The following is a 25582-nucleotide window of genomic DNA, read 5'->3' on the forward strand; positions in this document are numbered from 1 at the left end:
TATCCTTTCAACTTACAGAATTTAATATTGGACACCATTTTTGTTAGGCAGCCACTTACTAAATGTGATGCATTGTTTAGTATAAAAATAGATTTGCGACTAACATGAAAGGGAATCTAAAAATCTTCTATAGGTATCTTAACAGTAAACAGGTTGTCAGAGGAGCGATGGGACCAATCAGGGACCAAAATGGAAGTTTATTAGTAGAGGGAGAAGGCATGTATGAGGTATTAAAGAAGTACTTTGCATCCATGTTTATTAAGGAAGGGGATTTTGCCAAAGATGCCATAAACAAGAAGGTTGTTAGGTACTGGATAAGTTAAAAATAAAGAGGAGTTAGTGGAAAGGCTCTGTGATTGAAGCAGATAAGCCACCCAGTCTAGATGAGGTATATCCTGAATTACTGAGGGAAGGAAAGGTAAAAATTGGAGAGGTGCTGATCCTGGAGAATCTTCCAATCCTTCTTAAATGCATGGATGGGGCCAGTGGTGTCCTGCAGGATACACATCCTGTTCAAAACAGTCAATACATGTTTCCTTGGAACTTATGTTCCCTGAATTTAGTTCTTCTGAACCAGGATTCAGCAGCCATCTGATCTAAGCACCTTGATCTCAATGTACTTTTGTATTGCACATTAGGATTCCAGGAGAGCATACTGGCATTGAGATCCAGTTGATCACCAAATGCTGCTCTTTTTATTTTACTTTCTAACATGTCACTAGTGACCATGGCCCATTCGGAAGGTCAATAGGAAAATGTGTTTATTTTCCATACCTCAGCCTGCCACCTGAGAATATAAAAGAGGCAAATCTATATTTCTGTACTTTCCAGGACCAGATTTTTCTGAGAGCAGCTTTACTCCTGTCATCAAAAGCACATTATCAATATAAAATACCTTCAGAAGTGACAACTTGGTACTGTATGTGTTTCCTTAATTCTGATAATATGGTTGCATCCAGTGATGATTATATTCAAATCTGCATTCAATCAAGGAGCCCAACAACACAACTGCTGCCTCTCGTGGAAACCCATTTGGTCTGATTGTGGCACTGTCTGATCAGGGAATTGCTAGAGGAGAACTCTTCTGGGATGATGGTGATAGCCTTCTGAGTTATGAAAATGGTGATTATACTGAAATTATCTTCCTAGGAAAAAATGTAAGAATGACTGATTTCAAACGCTTCATTAGTAGTGTTGATTTTGTAGAATCTATGCTTGAAACAATGTTTTTTATTAATTCACAGCATGTGGGCTTCACTGGCTGGGTCAGTATTTATTGCCCATCCCTAATTGCCCTTGAGAAGACGGTGGTGAGCTGCCTCCTTGAACCGTTGCAGACCATGCGGTGTAGGTACACCCACAAGTGCTTTTAGGAAGGGAGTTCAGGATCCTTCTCTGGATAACATAAAATGACAGCATATGAGTCTATGATAATCTCTCTGAATCAAAGAGTTTCTCATGCTTTGTTTACACACGAAAATTTAAATTCATAAAGAAAATTGGCAGTGTAAACCACATATAAGGTGGCAAGAATTGAGTGAGTTAATCCTATCAATAGCTCTGTGCCTCGTGTGATCGTACATGAACATCAATAGCAGCCAGAAAAACCTGTTTGATTTACAGCCAAGCTCTTCAGCTGCAAGAGGAACGCTGATAATAGGAGATTCTTTAGGGAATCCTAAGTTCGGAACTAGGTTTAAATAAATGTAAAACTTTAAGTTAAAGGCAACCTTACAGACTTCCTTGGTCGTAACTTGTAATTAAACAGATAATTTCTAGATATTTCCTTTTAGAATTGTATATCTAAATTCATTTTGGATTTTTTTAATAGAAATGTTACAGAATGATGAACTTTATATTAAGATGCAAAATTATCCCAAAGCAGTATTTTGTTCGTACTTTTATTGGATTGCAATGTGCCCTATTTATACACTAGCTTGAGAAATTGACATGTGATATGAGGACATTTGATTGTGTGTGGTACCTTTTCTGGCTGTCTTTACCTCTCACAGAATGTGCTGTTCAGTGAGATAATCCATTTGAACAGCCAGATAGATGGCCTTAAACTGGGCAGCATCTTTGTATTTGGAGTTCCTTTTGCCCCACAGAAAGTTTAAGTTAATGGATCCTGGATCTCAGACACAAAGGTGAGGACATGGCTCTGACTAAATAGCATTTTAAGCACAATAAACACAAATAAAATAAATTTTCAGATTTGAAAAATGTTTGGATAAATTTCTCATTCTGTTAAATTTGCTCCCTCCTGAAGAAATTAACCCTTGCTGGGTTCTATAGTTCCATGGGTAGTGGGGATTTAATGGTATATTACACAAGTTCTCATTCTTCAATGGTGAGCTGAGACAATGAATTTTGACAGACAATTTTTCTCATGGGAGCATCACTGTTGGGATTGATCTCACCCTGCATGTATGCAGGGATCCCTGGATAATGATTCCAGTGAGAGAATCTTTGTCAGTTTCCTCTTCCCAACCTTATGTTGCAGCCCTACTTTTCCTCTGCCTAGAATAATCTAACTCAGCTAAAGCAAGGTGGTGGGGGGAGATGCAGTGGGTGCAAGTGGTAAATCTGAGTTCTGTATTATCTGCATCATTCATCTCTTTTGGTGCTTTAACTGAAGGTAGTTGAATTCAGTTTTATAACGCCATGTACCAAATCTAGAAAAAAGTAGTTTTTTTAAATTTTGTTTTATAAGCAAGAACACAGAAACAAATTTGGTGGTTCTGTTCATGTCATGTATCTGATTTTCCTTTTTCCTTTCAGGTGCTGACTTTGCAGAATCTGTCTATTCTAGTGGGAGAACAGTTCACAATTATTTGGTTCTTAACGAAGTGAAGTAGAACCTGTTCCTACCATGAAAGTCTCCACTACAGAATAGATGATGATTGTAAACCAGTGATAAAATCTGGCAAAAGTTAAAAGGATATTTATGACTGGATTGTGATTATTACTTTGACAAAAATTGCTGCATATCATTTGAATTTGAATCTAATAAGGATACAGAGGGAATCCTTTGTGCTTGAACAGAGTTCCAATATAGTCTTGTTATTTGAGTCTTTGTGGGGAATGGTTCAGATGGGAAATAATCCTTATTTGAGATCTGTGACAACCATAAACCTAGCAAATTATTACAAATATGTGGAAACACCAACTCGGGGATGACTCTCTCCAGCATTCTAATTGTTTGGTCTATCCTGTGCCACAACAGTTTTCACTGTTTCTATTGCACAGTTGAAAGGATTTCCTTTTTTTATCCACTCAGTGATGTTTCCCAGAATGACTTGGGAAAATGTCAAATTTGCGGTGTTTGATGATTTTCTTTTGATTAATGTATTAGTTCATTGCATTTTTACTAACAAATGCTATGTATTTATCTTTTCTTGATTTTTTTGGACCTCAAAAACATCACATGACAGGAGGAGACCGGGATTAACAGGAATTAATCTTCCACATTTAATTGGCTTAATTTTTCTTAAAATCGGGAGATTGATAACAGTGAATCATATTGCTGTCCTTTTCTTCAAATAGAAAATGTTAATTTTACAAGTGTCTTTTGATAGTTGGTAAGGGAAATATTTATTAAAATCAGTGCTAGTGTCAGCAGAGAGATTTTGTTTCTTGGATGAATTATAATTTTTAAGAAATTAATCATTCTGATTTTTTAAAATAACAATTTTCTCATACAAAACAATAACATTCACCTAAGTAACTGTAGTAACTGCTCTTCAAAGTAATTTATGTGCCAAATATGGGATATTTCTGGGAAACAGAATGAAGTGCTTTTTAAATGCAATTCCTTCAATATGGCATCTTTTTCAAAAATAAAGCATGGTCAATAACCAGAGGTCATAGATTTATATAAAAAGCTAAGAAGCTATGGAGAAGATGAGTCATTTTTTACTTAGTGAGTTATGGCCTGAAATGCATCACTTAAAAGGGTCGGAGAAGCAGCTTCAATGGAAATTTCAAAAGGGAATTGGATCTTTACTCTAATTAAAGAAATATTTGCAGGGATGTGGGGAAAGATCAGGGAAGATGAAATAGTTGGTAGCTTTTTCAGAGAGAGAGCCAGCACACACACAAGGGGTTGAAGGTCCTCCTTCTGCACTATATGATTCTATGTTGACGGTAAAATTTGCTAATTATTTTGACATGGACACAACCATTTGTTTTCGGTTTTGAATGAAAGAGCAATCTGTATCCCATGGAAAAACTCAGCAGGTCTGGCAGCATCGGCGGAGAAGAACAAAGTTGTCGTTTCAAGTCCTCATGACCCTTCAACAGAACTAAGTAAAAATAGGAGAGGGGTGAAATATAAGCTGGTTTAAGGTGGGGGGGTGAGGGGAGAGAAGTGGGGGGGGGTGGGGTTGTAGGGACAAGCAGGCAGTGATAGGAGCAGATAACCAAAAGATGTCACAGACAAAAGAACAAAGAGGTGTTGAAGGTGGTGATATTATCTAAAAGAATGTGCTAATTAAGAATGGAGGAGACCAAACGCAGACTGGGCGACCGCTTTGCAGAACACCTTCGGTCTGTCCGCAAGAATGACCCAGACCTCCCTGTCGCTTGCCATTTTAACACTCCACCCTGCTCTCTTGCCCACATGTCTGCCCTTGGCTTGCTGCATTGTTCCAGTGAAGCTCAACGCAAACTGGAGGAACAGCACCTCATCTTCCGACTAGACACTTTACAGCCTTCCGGACTGAATACTGAGTTCAACAACTTTAGATCTTGAACTCCCTCCTCCATCCCCACCCCCTTTCTGTTTCTTCCCCCTCCCTTTTGTTTTTTCCAATAATTTATATAGATTTTTCTTTTCCCACCTATTTCCATTATTTTAAAATCTATACCTTTTATGCCCTTTTAGTCTTATTTCACCCCACCCCCATTAGAGCTATCTGTACCTTGCGTGTCCTGCTATCCATTCTTAATTAGCACATTCTTTTAGATAATATCACCACCTTCAACACCTCTTTGTTCTTTTGTCTGTGACATCTTTTGGTTATCTGCTCCTATCACTGCTTGCTTGTCCCTACAACCACCCCAGCCCCCAACTTCTCTCCCCCCACCTTAAACCAGCTTATATTTCACCCCTCTCCTATTTTTACTTAGTTCTGTTGAAGGGTCATGAGGACTCGAAACGTCAACTTTGTTCTTCTCCGCCGATGCTGCCAGACCTGCTGAGTTTTTCCAGGTATTTCTGTTTTTGTTTTGGATTTCCAGCATCCGCAGTTTTTTGTTTTAATCTGTATCCCATGATATGTCTACTATTGTGTCCACTGAATTATGCTAATTATCTTCCCTTTGAGAGCAGAATGCATGCATTTATTGGTGTATGCAAAAGAATACATGAGAACATTTAGGGCTTATATGTTTGTGCATATCTAGGAATTGCATATCATTTTGGGCGGGCGGGTGGGGGGGGTGTTGGGGGGGGCTTCAGGTAATTCAGTGAATTCCAAGGGTTTGGCAAAGCCAGAATGACATTTGCATCTCAGCATTGTTCACTGCATTAACAAGGCTTCAAAAGAAATGAAGACCATCTCCCCAATGTTACAGGGGAGATAGAAAGCATTACTATAACTTTTGAAGCCTCTTGATAGCAATACAAACTTGCTTCCTTCCAGAGTTCATATTAACAGAAAGGGGCTCCATGGTGGATTCCAAACTAAATACCTGGTGGTGAATAATAAATTAGCATTTTTCTTTATTCCAAACTACATTGTGGGGAGGGTGAGTATTTTATATTAAAAGAGCATTCCTTTCTTATAATCGCCATATACACGAAGGTTGTTGCAAATCGTTAATGGCAAAGCAAAAACTCCCATCACAGCTTTACACTTACAGCTAGTTATATCTTTGAGTAAATACAGTGGTCTTTAAGAGACTTGTTTTATTGACGAAATCTGACCATTACCCAGTGAAAAGCAATAATGCATCTTAGGGAGGCACCAAAGATTGCACAAATTGCATTCAATGAAATATTTTTTCTTGTATATCTTTTTAAATAAATTTGCAATACAATGCTGGTTCTGTTCTTTCAATCATGAAACAGTCAACATAAGATGCTGTATGCCCTCATTAACAGCTGTTTGCCTGGATTTTCTCATTCTACATTCAGTTTATCTATCCTTGATCCTTTGTACAATACGCAGAGGTCTGTTGTTAGATTGTAGTATCTTTGAAACATGAGAAGGCTTTTTATTCTGTGATTTGCTATCTTTTCACTATTACTATTTATTACATAGTGTTCGGTGTAGCCCAGTTGAGTGATGGTACAGTATCTTTATTATTTTATTTTGTGTAAGGGTAATCCTGACAAAGAAACTATTTAGGGTTTTACCTTCCTACTTTGGTCTAAAGATGAATGAGACCTTGCTCGCCCAGCAAATTGTCTTACACTAAGCAGTTTCAATCTAAATTAATTCTAATTTACTAACCTTCGATTAGGTTACCCTCAACTGCACAGCGGGTGAATTAACTTGTTCTTGCCAAAGAAAACACGTTATTGGTTACAAATCGCAACATAAAAGTTGGGTACATGATTGTTTAATAAACATACATAAATAGTAAATTTGGTGCAAGTGGAACCCTCTGGTAGGTCAAACAGTATAGCTATCATAGGTAATAGTGGATGTGTAGTGTCAAACTGAAATTTAATTGAACTTTTTGAATTTAACTTAGAACTTTAAAAATTGTAAAAGAAACCACAATTTTGTCAACACTTAACAGAAACTTCCTGTCCATGGCAGTTAACTGTTAATCAACTATGATTGCCTGACTAGGCGCTAATTACTGTGAGCAAGAAGCCAAAATAGCAGTTGTAGCTTGGGTTAAAGCAAAATACTGCAGATGCTGGAAATCTGAAACAAAAACAAAAATACCTGGAAAAACTCAGCAGGTCTGACAGCATATGCGGAGAGGAATACAGTTGACATTTTGAGTCCATATAACACTTCATCGGAACTAAGGAAATAGAGAAATGAGGTGAATATTTCACCTCATTTCTCTATTTCCTTAGTTCTGATGAAGAGTCATACGGACTCGAAATGTCAACTGTATTCCTCTCTGCAAATGCTGTCAGACCTACTGAGTTTTTCCAGGTATTTTTGTTTTGGTTGTAGCTTGGGTGTGGTTTTAAAAGCTGCGTAAAAGTAAACAGTATCTGCTGACACCAAGTGGTTGCAGAACAGTGTAGGGTGTATTTTTTTTAGATGAACTATAAGCTAAGTTGACTGAATATAGGCATTGAATACAGCAAAAATTATGGGCCCTGACAACATCCTGACAGTAGTACTAAATACTTGTGCTCCAGATCTACCTGCCCCACTAGCCAAGCTATCCCAGGAAAGCTACACTGGCATTTATCGGACAACGTGGAGAATTGTCCTGGTACGTCCTGTCCACAAAAGGCAGGACTAATCCAATCCAGTCAATTACACCTAATCAATCTACTCATGACCTTCAGCAAAACGATGGAAGGTGTTGTCAATACCGCTATCAAGCGGCATTACATGGCAATAACTTGCTTACTGATAAAAGCAAAATACTGCAGATGTTGGAAATCTGAAACAGAAACAAAATGCTGGAAAAACTCAGCAGATCTAACAGCATCTGTGGAGAGAAAAACAGTTAACGTTTCGAGTCAGTATGACTCTTCAGAACTAAAGAGAAGTAAAAATGTGATGGAATTTATACGGTTTAAGTGGGGTGGAGCAGGTGAAGCTGTATAGAAGGCCAGTGATAGGTGGGGCCAAAGGAGAGATTGACAAGGGTGTCATAAACAAAAGAACAAAGGGGTGTTAATCATGGTGGTGCTGGCTAAAGGAGGTGCTGATGGTGGCTTTAAGGTAAGAAAGCAGAATGTGATAATAGCAGGACAAGGTTAAGCACTCTGGAAAGAACAACATGAACAAGTGAAAGATGGCCCTTGTGGGGAGGGCATGGTGGTGGGCAAAAAGATGGAAAATAGGATGAAAGGTGGCGATAAAACAATAAGTAAATATAAAAATAAATAAAAATAAGTGGATAAAAATTTAAAAATAAAAATGAATATTGAAAAAAGGGGTGAGGAAGGAGGAGAGAGCTCATGGTCTGAAGTTGTTGAACTCAATGTTAAGTCCGGAAGACTGTAAAGTGCCTAATTGGAAGATGAGGTGCTGTTCCTCCAGTTTGTGTTGGGCTTCACGGGAATATTGCAGCAGGCCAAGGACAGTGAGTTCCAGCAAGGGTTGTGGTCCCTGTCCGGTACCAGGATAGGGGCAGTAACGCTGATAAAAGATGACATAAGGATAATAGTTAGGATATTGGCTCGGAAGATCAGGAAGCAGAATAAGTATGGGTGAGGATAAGAAGTAACAAGGGTCAGAAAAAGTGGATGGGAGTAGTTTATAGGTTCCTAAATGGTAGCTACACTGTTTGACAAAATACTAATCAAATAAAAGGAGCCTATAACAAAAGCAATACAATAATTCTGAGGGGCCTTAATCTCCGTATAGATTGGACAAATCAAATTGGCAAAAGTAGTTTGGAGGACGAGTTCCTGGATGCATTTGATACAGTTTCCATGAACAATACATTGTAGAACCAACCAAGAAAGTAGCTATTTTAAGCATAATTTATTTAAAAAGAGACAAGGTTAATTAGTAATTTCATAGTAAGGGATCCTTTAGGAAAGACTGATCATATGATAGAAGTTCACATTGGGCAGAATTTTCTGCCTGTCAGGTGGGCAGGCCCGACCCAATCTCCGGCGGGCGAGGAGCCGATCCCTGCCGGAGAAGCAGGCCCTGCTGCCGTTTTACGTGGGCGGGCCAATTAAGGCCCAGCTTGATGTCCGGTGGGAAGTGCTATGCGTTTCCTGTGCAGGTGGCGGGGGTGGGATTCCCCAAAAGCGAGAGTGCGCTCTTTTGTGCATGTACACGAAAGAGCGCCCATCTCCCTGAGGCTAAGTGCTACCTCAGGGAGATCGCTGACACTTTTAAAAAGATTAAAAATAGAAAAAAAAATCCTTAACATGTCCCCCTCATGTGTCATGAGATAGGACATGTTCATAAATTACAGCAAAACTTTATTAAACTGTTTAAACCCCTGCATGAAACCTCATCCCACCAGTGGATGAGGTTTCATGTTTTTTCTATTACCCGCTGGGGCTCCTGGCCTGCCCGTCCAACCTTAAGGTTGGCCGGGCAGGTCCTTTAATTGTTTAAATGATCCTGTCAATGGCCTCAATTGATTTTGCTGTGCCCATGCCTTCCTGAAAATTTAAATGGGGCAGGATGACGTCGGGGGTTCTGCCCGGTGTCATTTTACGCGTCGGTGAGCGGGCCCCGCCCCCTGCTCACCGACGGCAAAATTCTGCCCATTGTGTTTGAAAGTAATGTATATAGATCAGAAACTGGCATATTGAACTTAAAGCCAATTACAATGATATGAGAGACAAGTTGGTTATAGTAGATGCGGAAACTAGATTAAAAGGTATGACATTGAGCAATAGCAAACATTTAAAGGAGTATTTCATATTTCTCACTGAGAAATTGAGAAATAAAAGTTCCATGGAAAAAGAGATTAAAGATATTAGATTGTATTGCAAAATAAGCATTACATACATATGAACATGTTTTAATATTCTTCATGTTAATGTACTTCACCACTGCACTACCACCTCTCTCTCAACCTCTTTATTGTCTCTAAATTGTCAGTACTGAATAAGCAGAAATTCCCTTTAATTAAATATTGCAAAGACAGAAGCTAATGTCTTCACTCCCCACCGCAAACTCTGCTCTGTAGCTACTAACTCCAACCTGCTTCCTGGCAACAGTCTGAGACTGAGACCAGACTGTTTATAATCCTGATGTTGTCTGATTCTGATTTAGTTACCAACCACATATTCACGCCATCACTACGACTGCCTATTTCCACCTGCACAACATCACCCAAATCCGACACTGCCTCAGCTCAACTGCTGAAACCCTCATCTGTGCCTTTGTTAACTCTAGACTTGACTATGCTAATGCATACAAGTCACCTCCTATTTTCTACCTTCCATAAACTTGAGGTAATTCAAAAGTCTGCTCTGTGTCCTAACTCACCTTAAGTTTCGTTCACCCTTCACCACAATGCTTGCTGATCTCCATTGGTTCCCAGTTAACAATACCTCCATTTTAAAATTATCACCCTTGTTTTAAAATCCCCCCACAGCCTCACCACCGCCGCCCCCCCCACTCCCCAATTTTAATCACTCCACCGTTGGTGGCTGTGCCTTCAGCTGTCTGGGCCCTAAAGCCTTTTCACCACCTCCAAGGAAAGCAACAGGAGTGACTGCAGCAGTTAAAGAAATTGGTTCACCACCACCTTCTCAGTGGCAACTGGAAACAGTGCTGGTCTTGCCAGCAACACCCACTTTCCATGGATTGGATGGCAATAAATAAAAATGGGTACAATGATATCTGTTATAGAGGTCTTGTGGCACTGTGGGTAGCAACCCTACCTCAGGACCTGAAGCTCGGGTTCAAGTCTCACTCCAGGATTTGATAGTTACAGAAGGCACATTTATAACATGGCCAAGCAGGTTGAGAGTAGGAGAGTTTCCTGGTCAGCCATCCTGCAGAAGGCAATGGCAAACCACTGCAGTACTTTGCCAAGCATAATCATGGACCAATCCAATGAAAATCCATGGTCGTCAATGCCCTCCTTGGGCATGGTACCTGCAGGAGGAGGAGATACTGTTATACTTGGTACCAGCGTGCGTTAAGAATTTATATCATGGAATATGTTGTATTGAGACTTTGTACGGCTGATAATAAGCTCTCAACCACAGTCATGCCATTCCTTCTGCTTGTTGAATGCATATTCAATGCATAATTTTTGTGAACATATTTTAAAAAGAACCAACATTTTTTTCCACTAATAGACAGAAGCTACCAATCATTATACTTGGTACGTTGGTAAAAATCTTAGCAGTCTGACTTAAAGTTTAACATTTCTACATGTTGACGGTTTAATAATGACAATGATTACACTATAATCACAGAGACTTATACATATGGGTTTGCCATTGTGGTCCTCTGAAGGTTTCATTATTTAGTGATTTATTTTGTGCAGCTTGGCTCACGAGTAAACATGAGGCAGTTAGGTGAAGATGATTGGGAATGACATCTGAGAGCACAGAGATCGGAAAAGATTTGTATGCATGTAGGTTAGGAAAGAGTCATAGAGTCATTTCACTTACATAAAGAGTACAGCTAGGAAACACAATAGCTTTCACTTACTATTGAGAGCAATTCTCACAGCACCTTGAGACTGATAACAAGAGATACAAAGCTGGAAAAGAAAGATGCAAATTTGGAGCAAGAGATTACTTAGAGTAAGAGACCTTGGTTACTACAAGCTGTAATTTATGCTGTATTTAAGACATTAACTGGTCAATTTTTTAAATAGCCAGCTTGGGAACTATTTTCTGAGAGTTAGTTAAATGTATTTTTGGTAGCCTGAAATTACTTTAAATATGAACTCTTGTAATATTTATGTTATCTGTACAGTATCTGTGGTGTGCATATTTTGTGTCATTTTGAATTCAAATATTTTTACCTATTAGCTATTAACCCTAAATCATTTTCATTTTTTTCAATCATAATATGTAATATTTTGGTACGTCTCACAGTAATTATAGCAGAAAACGAATATCTTCCACTCATACGAACATCCTGCAGAGCTCCTTAGAAAGTTTAAAAGGGGAGAGCTTCAACCCTGTTTCCTAGCAACTTAATCAATCTGCAACCATAGCAATAGAACATTTCAGCAGGATGTACAACTAAGCCCATTTCTGTGCAAATCTCTGCTGTATATAAGGTTTCTCTGTGTTTTTCTTCCTTTAACTTTGTTTTGATACAAATCTATTATTTGCATATGCTATTTGTATTGCAAGAAATTCCTTTATATCCGAAAGCATTGGTAAGACGTGTACAGCATCTTCAACATATTGTATTTACTTAAGGTATTGATCATGATGCTGTCATTTTCAGAATAATGCTCTGCCTTCTTTTAAGAAGGCAACCAAGAAAATGACAAGTAGGATGTCATTGAGAAACAGCTATAATGTCCATAAAACTGTGAAAGGAATGGTGGCGGTGGAGGAGGTGGTAATTTTTTTTTTATCCTTGTCCTGTAAACTAAACTTATACACATGGTGTTTTATAGCAAGTTTCTACCAAAACCTTGAGAAATATCCATGCTTCTTTACTGGTGGATATGTAAACTGTTACCAAGTTCCCATTTTTTTTATCTTTGAAGAATAACTCAGTTACATCTTTTTAATGAAGTCAGATTAAATTTGTGTCTGCCATAGTCTATTGCATAAAGCTGACATTACCTGACTTGTTTAAACAGTCACACTTATATGTACTTCAAGACATTTTTCAAGACATAGTGTTGTCATAAATCTATTTATAGAATTAATACCAATACATCCTAGGAATAATAGCAATTATAAAAATGCTTGTATTTACACAATACCTTTTCCATCCTGTTACAGGATGGGAGGAGTGTGCAGTTTCTCCAGTCCCACTACTTCTCAGGTCGAACCATAAATGAACATGTTTTATTTACTCACCAAAATGGCTAATTGTTTATTCTCACTATTGTTAGAACCAGAATAGAGACTTTAATCAGGCTTCTTTCAATAACTCAGAATGATTGATTTATTATGAAACGAAACTTACTTTTAAAACCAAATTGCAAAAAGTAGTTAACATACAATTTGTAATCCAGAAGTATAACAATATACCCCTTTGAATCCCAGTACACACTCATACACAAATGACAAAACAAATAGGATCTCTGCAGAGTTTGGTGTTTAGCAGGAAAGAACACCTTTTGGCCAATGGAAAAACTTCATGAAAAAGGATAAAGTTCGAAGGGTTTTGAAGCTTCAATCTGGTCTTCCTGCATGCAAAGATAGATCACTGGTCACAGTAGGTATCTGGAATTTCTTTCCAAATGATCTTCAGTGTGGAGGAGAACAGAGCAGGATCAATGTCCTTGGGATCTCTCGCATCTCAGCTTCTCAGGTTGCCACATACAGGTGAGTTATACTGAGATGATGATTTCTAGCTGGATACTGAAAGCTACACTGAATTTCAGACAAGGCAGGGAGAGAGCGAGTTGAGCAACCTTCTTCTTGTCGGTTTATTTCCAAACTGAGTCCAAAAAACAGGTTCAAAATAAACTCATCTCAGTCAGGTGGTTTCCAGAAATCACCATGGCCTCCCAGCCTCTAAAAGCAGTAGTTTTCTTCTCTCCAGCAATTAAAGTTCAAATAAACAAATAGTTCTTATTTCCTCATGTGCCATGCTAGTCATTTAGCTGACTTCATGTGACTTCTTGGAAAAGGCAGTTTGCTCACTGTCCAAAGTGAACTTATAACCTTTTAAAAAAAACCCAGGTCAGTTCCCAAGAAAGTGTCCAAATAATTCAATGTCCTTTTTTAAAAAAAAACATATAGTTCTTGGAGACATGTATTCAAAACAATCCACATAACACTTAAAAAGCCAATACATAAGTATAGTAAAAGCAAAAAACTGCAGATGCTGGAAATCCAAAACAAAAACAAAAATACCTGGAAAAACTCAGCAGGTCTGGCAGCATCTGCGGAGAGGAACACAGTTAACGTTTCGAGTCCGAATGACTCTTCAACAGGACTCATAAGTATGGTAATTGTTTTCATCTACGCAAACACAGTAGGCTATTTTAACACAGCAGGCTTTCTGCATATAGTAAGGTCCCACAAACAACATAAGACACAAGACCAGGGAGCAGAAATTAGGCCATTCAGCCCATCGAGTCTGCTCCGCCATTCAATCATGGCTGATAAGTTTCTCAACCCCATTCTCCTGCCTTCTCCCAGTAACCTTTGATCCCCTTACCAATCAAGAACCTATCTATCTTGGTCTTAAATACACTCAATGACCTGGCCTCCACAGCCTTCTGTGGCAATGAATTCCATAGATTCACCACTCTCTGGCTAAAGAAGTTTCTCCTCATTTCTGTTATAAAAGGTCTTCCCTTTACTCTGAGGCTGTGCCCTCGGGTCCTAGTCTCTCCTACTAATGGAAACATCTTCCCCACATCCACTCTATCCAATAAATAAATAAATAAACAATGAGATGAATGGCCAGCTAATCTCTTTTGTTGTGTTGATTGAGAAATGAAGAAGTGCTATGGATCTATCACATCTATCTAAACATATAGATGAGGTTTTGGTTTAGTATCATATCTAAAAGACAGCACCTCTGCTAATGCAAGAGTCTGTCAGTGCTAAAACATTACTTTATATGTTTAAATTCATGCTGGAGCTTCAACCCACAATCCTCTGTCTCAGGCAAAAAGTGCTACTGCTGGGCCAAGCTGTTAGCTTTATTGTTGCACAAAGGCAATTTACCATCTCAAATTGCTCCCACTACTTATTCTAGAACTGTAACCATGAACACTTTATCCTAGTTTTATGCAACTTCTAATACTCTCTTCAGATGCAACCTGAATTTGCAAGAGCAGGCTGAGGAACTGGCAGACATAAAGCTGAGATGCTACCATGCTATCACTGGAGGGAGGGTGCGATTTTAGCATGATTTTAGTGTGAACACAAGAATTTATAATGAACAAAAACATGATAACTGAAAATAAGGCAATGGACTGGAAGAAAAATTCAAGGCAATCAGGCAGAGTCAACATGGTTTTGTAAAAGGGAAATCATGTTTAACCAATTTATTGGAGTTATTTGAAGGGGTCACATGTGCTGTGGATAAAGGGGAACCAGTGGATGTACTGTTCCTAGGTTTCCAGAAGGCATTTGATAAAGTGACACATCAAAGGTTATTGTGGAAAATAAAAGCTCTTGGTGTAGGGGTAACATATTGGCATGAATAGAAGATTGGCTAGCTAACAGGATGCAGACAGTTGGCATGAATGGGTCTTTTTCTAGTTGGCAGGATGTGACGAGTGGTGTGCCACAAGGATCAGTGCTGGGGCCTCAACTTTTTACAATTTATATAAATGGCTTAGATGAAGGAACTGAGGAATGGTTGCTAATTTTGCTGATGACACAAAGATTGGTAGGAAAGTAAATTGTGAAGAGGACCTAAGGAGGCTACAAAGTGACAAGTGAGTGAAGTGAGTGGGCATAGATCTGGCAAATGGAGTATAACGTGGGCAAATGTGAAATTGTTCATTTTGAATAAAAAAGCTTATCTAAAAGGTGAGAGATTGCAGAGCTCAGATTCAGATGGATCTGTGCGTCCTACTGCATGAAACACAAAAGGTCAGTATGCAGTTACAGCAGGTAATTAGGAAAGCTAATAGAATGTTAGCATTTATTGTGAGGAGAATTGATTACAAAAGTAGGGAGGTTATGCTTCAGTTGTACAGGGCATTGGTGAGACCATCTGGAGTATTGTGTACAGTACTGGTCTCCTTAATTAAAGAAAGATCTAAATGCATTAGAAGCAATTCAGGGAAGGTTTACTAGACTAATACCAGGAATGGGCAGGTTGTCTTATGAGGAAAGGCTAGACAAGTTAGGCTTGTATCCACTGGAACTTAGAAGAGTAAGGCAACTTAATTGAAACCTTTAAGATCCTGAGGGGTCTTGACAGGGTGGATTTGGAGAGTAGGTTTCCTCTTGTGGGAGAATCTAGAACTAGGGTCACTGTTTAAAAATAAAGCGTCGCTCATTTAAGACCGAGGTGAGGAGAATTTTTTCTCTCAGAGTCTTTGGAACTCTCTTCCTCAAAAGGCAGTGGAAGCAGAGTCTTTGAATATTTATAAGGCAGAGCGAGATAGGCTTGATTAACAAGGGGTGAAAGGTTATTGGGGGTAGGCAGGAATGTGGTGTTGAGGTTACATTCAGACCAGCCATGATCTTATTGAATGGCGGAGCAGGCTCGAGGGGCCAAATGGCCTTTTCTTGCTCCGAATTCGTATGTTTGTACGCGTGCAAAACATAAGATTTTCAACAAATAATCATGTTAGGAAGTGATTAATCATATGATACAGCAATTGATTTTTAAAAATTCATTCATGGGATGTTGGTGGCACTGGCAAGGCCAGCATTTAATGTCCATCCCTAATTGCCCTTGAGATACGGTTGCCAACTGCGATTAAATATATTCCTGGAGGTTTCATCACATGACTTGTCCCCATGCTCTTGCCATTTGTCAGTCAACATATCCATCCTTGTGACACACTGCCTTCCTAAGCCAATTGGAAAGCAAAAAGACACATTACCCATTGAATGGTGCTTGACTGTTAGCCAAAGAGCCTTTTCCCTTCAATTTTCAATATTTTTATACCTGGTAAAGAGAAATGTTCAAAGAAGGTGACAAAAAAATATTTTTTAATGTCCTTACGAGTTTTCTCCAGGGCTGCAACACATCTGAGTCTTGGATGTTGATCAGGTTGGGAATTGCAGGATGTAGACCAAGTAAGAATGTAGGAATGGTGATATATTTCCAAGTCAGGATGGTGTGTGACTTGGAGGGAAACATGCAGATGGTGGTGATCCCATGTGTCTGGTGCCCTTATTCTTCTAGATTTCTCTTAATAATCACTTCCTTCTGTTATCTGTGTTCAGTAGCTTTTCAATTGTAGTTGATCCCACTGGCTGTTTGATTATTCCTTTGATATAACATTTACTGTAACTAACATAAATACATGAGAGGGCATAGGTCTGGAAGGTTTGAGAGGCAAATTGACTATGGTGGATTGGGAAACTACGTTAAATGTTATGACGGTAGACAGGCAATGGCTAACATTTAAAGAACTAATACATAGTTTACAAAAAAAATACATTCTTAGAATTCTGCAAAAGAGGACCAAGAAAAAGATTAAGAAAGGAAAATAGAATACGAAAGTAAACTAGTGTGAAACATAAAATCTGCCTGTATATATTGGCTTCTATAGGAACGTAAAAAGAAAAAGATTAGCAAAAACAAATGTGGATCCATTACAAGTGGAGTCAGGAGAATTTATAATGGGGAATAAGGAAATGTCGGTGAAACTAAACAAATACTTGTGTCTGTCTTCATGGAGAAAAATACAAAAAGCCGCCCAGAAATAATGGAGAATCAAAGGACTAGTCTAAATGAGGAACTGCAAGATATTAATATTAGATTAATATTAATAAAAAAAGTATCAGAAAAAGTAATGGGACTTAAAGTTTATAAATCTACTGGACCTGATGATCAACATCCCAGAGTATTGAAAGAGGTGGCTGTAGAGATAGTAAATGCATTGGTGGTCATCTTTCAAAATTCTATAGACTCTGGAATGGTTCCTGCAGATTAGAAGGTGGCAAATGTAACCCTACTATTTAAGAAAGGAGGGAGAGAGAAAACAAGGAACTACAGATCTGGTAGCCTGACATCAGTCGTAAGGAAAAAGCTAGAATCTATAATAAAGGATGTGATAACAGGAAACTTAGAAAATAATGCTAGGATTGGGCAGGATCAACATGGATTTATGAAAGGGAAAACATGTTTAACAAAGCTGTTGGAGATTTTTTTGAGGATGTAACTAGCAGAATAGACAAGGGGGAACTGATGGATGTGGTATATTTAGATTTTCAGAAAGCTTTTGAAAGCACACATAAGAGGTTAGTAAACAAAATTAGAGCACATCGGATTGGGGGTAATATACTGGCATGGATTGAGAACTGGTTAACAGACAGAAACAGGAAGTAGGAATAAATGGGTCATTTTGAGGTTGGCAGGCTGTGACAAGTGGGGTACTGCATGGATCAGTGCTTGGGCCCCAGCTATTCCCAATCTATATCAATGATTTGGATGTGGGGATTAAATGTGATATTTCCAAGTTTGCGGATGACACAAAGCTAGGTGGAAGTGTGAGTCGAGAGGAGGATGCAAAAATGCTTCAGGGAATGTGGAGCGGCTGAGCGAGTGGGCAAAAATTTGGCAGATAGAATACAAGGTGGAGAAATGTGAGGTTATACATTTTGGTAGAAAAAACAGAAATACAGAGTACTTTTGAATGGTGAGAGGCTGGGCAGTGTTGAACTTCAAAGGGACTTGGGTGTCCTTGTTCATGAGTCACTGAAAGTTAATATGCAGGTAAAGTAAGCAATTAAGAAAGCAAATGGTATGTTACAAGAGGATTTTAGTATATGAATAAAGATGTCTTACTGCAATTATATAGAGTCTTGGTGAGACCACACCTGGAGTATTGTGTGCAGTTTTGGTCTCCTTACCTAAGGAAAGGCATACTCCTATTGAGGGAGTACATTGAAGGTTCACCAAATTAATTCCTGGCATGGAGGAATAAGAAAATAGTTCATGACTCACAAGAAAGATATATCTTAGTGAGAAAGAAAGATTCTAGGAGGGGTATAAACCAACATGGTTAACCAAGGAAATTAAGGATAGTATAAACTTGAAAGTAAAAACATAAAATGTGGCAAAGATTAGTGGTAAGTCAGAGGATTGGGGAAATTTTAAAAACCAACAAAAGATGACCAAAAAAATAATAAAGAGGGAGAAAATAAACTTTGAGGGTAAACCAACAAGTAATATAAAAATGGACAGCAAGAGCTTCCTTAAATATATAAAAAGGAAGAGAGAGGCCAAAGTGAACATAGGCCCTTTAGAGAATGAGGCTGGGGAAATAATTATGGGGAACCAGGAAATGGCAGAGGAGTTGAATAAATACTTTGCACCAGTCTTCGTCATAGAAGACACTAATAGCATTCCAAAAATACTAAATAATCAAGTGGCAAAAGGGGGGAGGGTGCTGAAATAAATACAATAACAATCAGTAGAGTTAAAGTACTAGGGAAACTAATGGGGATAAAGGCTGATAAATCCCCTGGACCAGATGGGTTGCATCCTAGGATATTAAAGGAAGTAGCTACACAAATAGTAGATGCGCTGGTGGTAATCTTCCAAGACTCCTTAGATTCTGGAAAAGTCCCAGAAGATTGGAAAACTGCCGATGTAACACCCTTATTCAAAAAGGGAGGGAGACAAAAAATAGGTAACTATAGGCCAGTTAGCTTAACATCTGTCATTGGGAAAATGTTAGAGTCTATTATAAAGGATGTAATAGCAGAGAATTTAGAAATGCATAATATAATCAAGCAGAGTCAGCATGGCTTCATGAAGGGGAAATCACGCCTGCCAAATTTATTAGAATTCTTTGAGGAGGTAACAAGCAGGATACATAATGGGGAACCATAGATGTAATATATTTGGACTTCCAAAAGGCGTTCGATAAGGTACCACACATAAGGCTACTTAAGATAAGAGCCCATGATGTTGTGAGTAGTATATTAGCATGGATAGAGGATTGGCTAACTATTGGAAGACAGAGGGTTGGGATAAGGGGCCCATCTTCAGGATGGCAACCTGTAACTAGTGGAGTGCCACAGGGATCAGTGCTGGGCCTCAATTATTTACAATATATATTAATGACTTAGATGAGGGAAGTGAATGTACTATTGCCAAATTTGCGGATGACACAAAAATAGGTGGGAAGGCAATTGGTGAGGATGACATGAGGAGTCTACAGAGTGATATAGACAGGTTAAGTGAGAATATAATGTGGGAAAATGTGAGGTAATGCACTTTGGCAGGAAGAATAGAGGAGCTGAATTACAATATATATACTAATGACTTAGATGAGGGAAGTAAATGTACATTTGCCAAGTTTGCAGATGACACAAAAACAGGTGGGAAGACAAGTGATGAGGATGACACAAGGAGTCCACAGAGGGATATAGACAGGTTAAGTGAGTGGGCAAAAACTTGGCAGATGGAACATAATGTGGGAAAATGTGAGGTTATGCATTTTAGCAGGAAGAATAGAGGAGCTGAATATTATTTAAATGGAGAAAGACTACAGAAAACTACAGGACAGAGGGATTTGGGACTCCTCATGCATGAATCTCAAAAAGCTAACATACAAGTTCAGCAGGTAATAGGGAAGGCAAAAGGATTGTCGGCCTTTATTTCAAAGGGAATGGAGTACAAAAATAGGGAAGTCTTGCTAAAACTATACAAGGCACTAGCTAGACCACACTTAGAATACTGTGAACAGTTTTGGTCCCCTTATCTAAGGAAAAGTATACTGGCATTGGAGACAGTCCAGAGAAGGTTCACTAGATTGATCCCGGGGGCGAGATTTTCTTATGAGGAGTGGTTGAGTAGGTTGGGGCTGTACTCATTGGAGTTTAGAAGAATGAGAGGCGACCTTATTGAAACAAAGAGATTGTTGCGGGGCTTGACAGGATAGATGCTGAGATGTTGTTTCTCCTTGTGGAAGAGTCTAGGTCCAGAAGGCATAATCACAGAGTAAGGGGTTGTCCATTTAAGACAAAGATGAAGAGGAATTTCTTCTCTCAGAGGATAGTGAATCTGTGGAATTCTTTGCTGTAGAGGCTGGGTTGTTAAGTATACTCAAGGCTGAGATAGACAGATTTTTAATTAGTAATGTTATGGGGAAAAGGCAGGAAAGTGGAGTTGAGAATTATCAGATCAGCCATGATCTCATTGAATGACGGAGCAGACTCGATGGGCCGAATGACCTACTTCTGCTCCTATGTCTAATGGTCTTACAATTGTCCTACAAGGAAAGATTAAATAGACTGGAGTTTAGACGAATGAGAGGTGATCTCATTCAAACATACAAAATGTTTACAGGGCTCAACAGAGCAGATGCAGGAAGAATGTTTCCCCTGGCTGGGGGGTAGAACCAGGGCACATGCAATTATTTTCAATTTCAAAATTTCTGTATCTTTTAGTAACATCTTATCTTTTATTAACATAATGCAATGTTGAAAAGAGCAGCCCATTTTAAAAACAATATAAGATATATAAATAATTTTTAATGGTGATTTTCTCAGTTTTGGGTGTCATGCTTGCTAACACTTTCTCTCTCTATATGGAAGGTGCTCAGTGTTTGGACTGCAAATAATAGTCAGGCCAAAAGATCTGTAGTCAAGGGCTATATATATCCAACAAACAGTTTCCTGAAGAATAAGTTTTTCCATTACTGCTGTGTATAACTATTATTGTTGGAGAGCCATAATTTAAATGTTGCTGAATGCCAAATCACTGCATTAAAATTTATATTATTTGATTTTATGTTATGCACTTTACTGCACTTACCAATTCCCTGAGCTCCAGGATTAGCTTGTCCAATGGCTTTGAAAGATGGTTCTTCAGAGCTTCCTGGAAGCACTTCATTACAGGTTATGTTAGTAAAAACATGTAAAAGGTAAATTACTTTTTTGTTTCAGTGAACCTGTACTTAGCAAACTGCTGACAAAAGCTGAGTGGAGATTTCTCAAATTTCAATGTGAGGTGCTCTGCCTGTGAACATCATGAGGAAAAGCTGTTTCCTCTACAGAACCTTAAAATGTAAGTGTATTTTGTTAAATTTCCCATAATTGACCAGTATTAAGGGAATTATCTGTGCACATAATTATTATTCCTCCTAAATATTTTACGCTATTCAGCTGCTGGTTAAAGACAGGCAGAAATGTTGTATAGAAATCCTGTCCCTTAATATGGCATTACAAAGTACTTTTTTAAAAATGAGAAGTGCAACCCACAGGTCTTCGTTATTATTCATGATAATGCTGGAGCAAGACTTAATAATTTCATATCTAGAGAAATAGCAACTGGAAAGATATTCTCCTCCATAACACAATTCGGTGGACATACTTCCCCTTTGAGCCAATTATTTACAAAGATGTTTCTAAAAATTAATATTATGTCTGCAAAAAATGATGTCACAATCAATAATCATTATGCATCTCAGATGTGGAATGTGCTGACAGATAATATCCACAACGACAGCTGCTGCTGTCACAAAAACAGAATAAATTCTCTCCTAAATAAATTACTAACAATAACTGATAATGGAGAGTGATTAAAGGTTCAAATCTTATTTCAGAGTTTAGATGACCGTGATAAACTTTTACATATTTCTTCTGTGTTGGAACTCCTTGATTCATATACTACCCTGGAATTATTCCTGTGTATTTTTATCTTGCAATTTAGCTAACAAGAAGCCAAGTGCAATATAAAAGGATTCCTGAGGTGTCAGCTGTGGCTCAGTTCATAGCACCCTCGCCTTTGAATCAGAGGGTTGTGGGTTCATGTCCCACTCCTGGAAACCAAGAACTGTGATTGTACTCGAAAGAGTTACAATCTGTGACTGTTGATGAGTTAAAAGGATTCCTTTTTGGTAACACCCATTGATTTACCTCATCTCATCTCATTGTTGGTGGTATCCTACCCCCGCCCCCCACGGTGCCTTGACTTGGTTTCATTTAAAAAGCTTTATAAAACTCCTGGGTTTCAATCTTGTTGAGTTATTGTAGTTGTCCTGGGACAACTCCAAAGGCTTTTAAGAGTTTGGCACTCTGCGTTCGAAACAAGTTATCATCACTCATGTGCCTCAGCCATGGCGATTGGGTTTCCTCTGAAATCACTTTCATTAGCTCGGGATTGCCCTCTCAGTCACTGTGCGCCTTTTTCATATTAATCTCTTCATTCGTCATCCAACCCTTTCTCCACTCTTATTAATTTCAATCCAATTACATACCCTCGGTGCACACAACCACGATTCTTCTCACTGTCCAACAGGTGAATCACCTCTTCTGTGCTCTTTGAGGGAATATTATTTCTATCAATTCTGTAAAGCACCTTTTTTTTTATACACTGGCGTTTGTTCAAGTTAGAATATACATCAGGCGCGGGTTACATTTTCAAATGATCAGATTGAGCTTTGATGGATCTGGGAATGTTAATGTAAATATTAAATAAAATTTCGGAAATTATTCTGAAATCTCCGATTTCGCAAGCAATGTATTTTTAAATGTGAAAGGGAAGCATTGTGGATAGATTGGGAATGGTGATCCCGAGTTACCTCTCCCCATCAGCCATCTTCTCCGTTGCTAAGAAACAACAACAACAACAACAACCCCGGCCGCTGCCCGAGTCACGTGTCAGACTGTACCACTGTTCGAGGAGGTGGATTTGAGCATTGAGTGTTCGCGGCTTCAGAAATGGGAGACGAGAGGGGGAGTTACTGACCCCCCCGCCGGGGTGGGCGGACTGTGAACCGGTCCTGAGGGAGGCGGAGCCGCCATGTTATTTGGCTCTTGTGATTTATTTCATTCCTGGTTCTCGATCAAGAAACGGTCTCTCTCTCTCTCTCTTACACACACACACACGAAATGACTCTCAATTTTTATCAAAGCCCCACAATCAGCAGCTCAGAGATAACCCAGGGGAACAGGGACAGGAAGAGGTCATTCAGCCGTTGCAGCTTGTTCCGCAATTCGGCACCTGACAACCTTTCCCGTCATTTGACCCATAACCTTTGATCCCACTAACAAGAATCTGTCTCCGCGTTTAGTTTTGAGAGGGTAAGCACTTTCAATTCTTGTTTCAAGTTGTTAGATTTTAATTTTGAAGGTATTTAGTATTGTGGACCTTTCAAGGCATTAGAAGGTGCTTCCTAGCACCACGAATCATGACAGATTTTAAATGCCCATCGACCTAAGGTGGGTGAGTGAGTAGTTGAGCAGGTAATGAAAGCAGTGACAATTGACAGACATGTTACATTCTTTCCAGCGTATGTCTTTTGTATTTTTTAAAAACCTAATTTTGTAACCTTGTGCTGGGGCATGCTTATGCTTATAGGTTCAATAGCCCTGCAGTACTTCACCAAATTGGCATTTTAGTATGTGTTTTCCTGGAGTGGATGTTAACAAGACTGTTTGTTTGACCTGGATTTGGAGCAGAAAGGCCCATGCAGGAAACAGCCGCTGTATAGACAACTTGGGTTCAGAGTGGGTGCAGTATGAACATGTGAGTGAACACGGTGTGAGGAAGATGCAAATAAAATTAAATGTACCAACAAAGTCCTTCAAAATAAAGCAAAAAACTTAGTTTTATATGGTGTTGTCAGAATGTCCCAGCATATGTTTGAAATGTTTCAATAGGTAGGCCAATGCAGCAGGACATTATATCCTACAAACAGCAAATCAATAAACAATGGTAAAATAGTTTCCTGATGGTATCAGCTGGCAAAGAAGTGTTGGTGAGGATACCAGGAGAAACTGCCTGCCCCTCATTGTGCCATGGGATCTTTTTACATGTTACATGAACAGGCAGAGGGTGCCTTCAATTTACCATGAGCCAAAGAAGGCACCTCTGATAAAGCAGCATTTTTTCAATTCTGCACTGAAGTGTCACTCTGGATAATGTGTTCAGGTCACATGTGGGACTTGAACCCAGAGCTTCTTACGTGGAGGTGAAATTGCACCTAAAGTTAGTGATTTATGAAGTGGTGATTAGAAGTCCAAGGTGAGGTCAAATGGTGGAATACATGTAACTTTAATATGGAGTTGATAATCTGTTCAAAGTATTGCAATAGTTTTAAGATTACAGTTGATCACCTGAAGAAAGTTGACCACACTCACTAAAGATTACATCAAATCCACATCACAAAAGCAGATTGTTTGGCTCATTTGGTCTGTGCTGTTGTCTACACTACTGGCGTTCTCTCACTCTTACCTTTTCCCAGGCTACTCCATTTCTCTCTATTCCTTTCTCCTTCATGTACACATCAAACAACCTCTTAAATATGTCAACACTGTTTCAACCACTCCACATGCCAGCAAATTCTACATTGTCACCACACTCTGCAGGTATTCTTCCTAACTTTATTTGATTAGTTAATGGCTATCATATATTTACACTCTCTTATTTTGGATAGGCCCAAAGTGGAAGTGGTTTTTGCCATCCACTCTGGCAAACTTCTTCATAAGTTTAAAGATTCTATAGAGAAAGAAGTTGCAACTTGCACAATCTTTCCTGATAGCTGCATCCTCTTAATTGCAGTAACAGCCTTGTAAATCTTTTGTGCATTTTCTCTAGCATTTCAATAATCTTTAAATTAGTCATTTGGTAGTACAGAACTTGAGTATTGCTGAAAAAAGAAACATGTCGAAGCTTCTCATCTTTCGCAAGAATACCAATATAAGGGGAAAACAACTATTTATATTGTATGAAAGAGAGTGCCAATTGGTTGGCATGTGGATTCTGATTGTTAGAGGCGTTGCCATGGAGAATGCACCAATTGATGGTGACTGACAGTTAACTGCCAAACATTGTTTGAAATTTAAACCTGGCAGCTTGATCCTGATTGGTCAAGGTATTGTCCTGAGGAATGAGTCAGCAAATGTCTGTACTTATTTTGTTTAGCTGAAACAGACAGAATGTGTGTACATGTTCTTTTTGCCTGCAAAAAACAGGGCCCTGTGTATAAATATATGTAGCTTCCTATTCACACAAATACACCACACATCGAGCCCAATTGACAATCTTAAATTGGCTGTCAGCGTAATTCTTAGCACATTGAGGATTATTTAGCAAATGTTGTCCAATTGCAGAATCACGTCTAATGTTGGACACTGTTTTGAATTTTGCAAGCATGGGCTGGTTTGGTACTATTTGTACCTTGCCCATTGCGAACAGTGGTTGGG

The 25582-nt window shown here is 38.9% G+C and overlaps 2 protein-coding genes and 1 pseudogene across 6 annotated transcripts in view; 2 read left to right on the plus strand and 1 right to left on the minus strand.

The window, feature by feature from the left end:
* Nucleotides 1–2853, plus strand: part of LOC144667643 (lysosomal alpha-glucosidase-like) — a 43153-nt pseudogene extending 40300 nt beyond the window's left edge.
* Nucleotides 1–22974, minus strand: part of ccdc40 (coiled-coil domain 40 molecular ruler complex subunit) — a 135573-nt gene extending 112599 nt beyond the window's left edge. The window contains exon 1 of the mRNA XM_078571048.1: nucleotides 22957–22974. Coding sequence (XP_078427174.1) covers nucleotides 22957–22973 — 17 coding nt within the window. The 5' untranslated portion in view covers nucleotide 22974. The remainder of the gene's footprint in view (nucleotides 1–22956) is intronic.
* LOC144699801 (lysosomal alpha-glucosidase-like) overlaps nucleotides 1–25582 on the plus strand; it is a 125073-nt gene that overhangs the window by 49465 nt on the left and 50026 nt on the right. The window contains exon 1 of one of the 5 annotated variants that reach the window (XM_078571050.1): nucleotides 23325–23458. The exons of 1 other annotated variant lie outside the window; for it this stretch is intronic. The gene's annotated coding sequence lies outside the window, so the exon portion shown is untranslated. 3 more of the 5 variants (XM_078571054.1, XM_078571053.1, XM_078571052.1) reach the window with 3 other exon arrangements.

The sequence above is a fragment of the Cetorhinus maximus genome, chromosome 24 (assembly GCF_964194155.1).
Source record: "Cetorhinus maximus chromosome 24, sCetMax3.hap1.1, whole genome shotgun sequence".
Taxonomy (NCBI): Eukaryota; Metazoa; Chordata; class Chondrichthyes; order Lamniformes; family Cetorhinidae; genus Cetorhinus; species Cetorhinus maximus.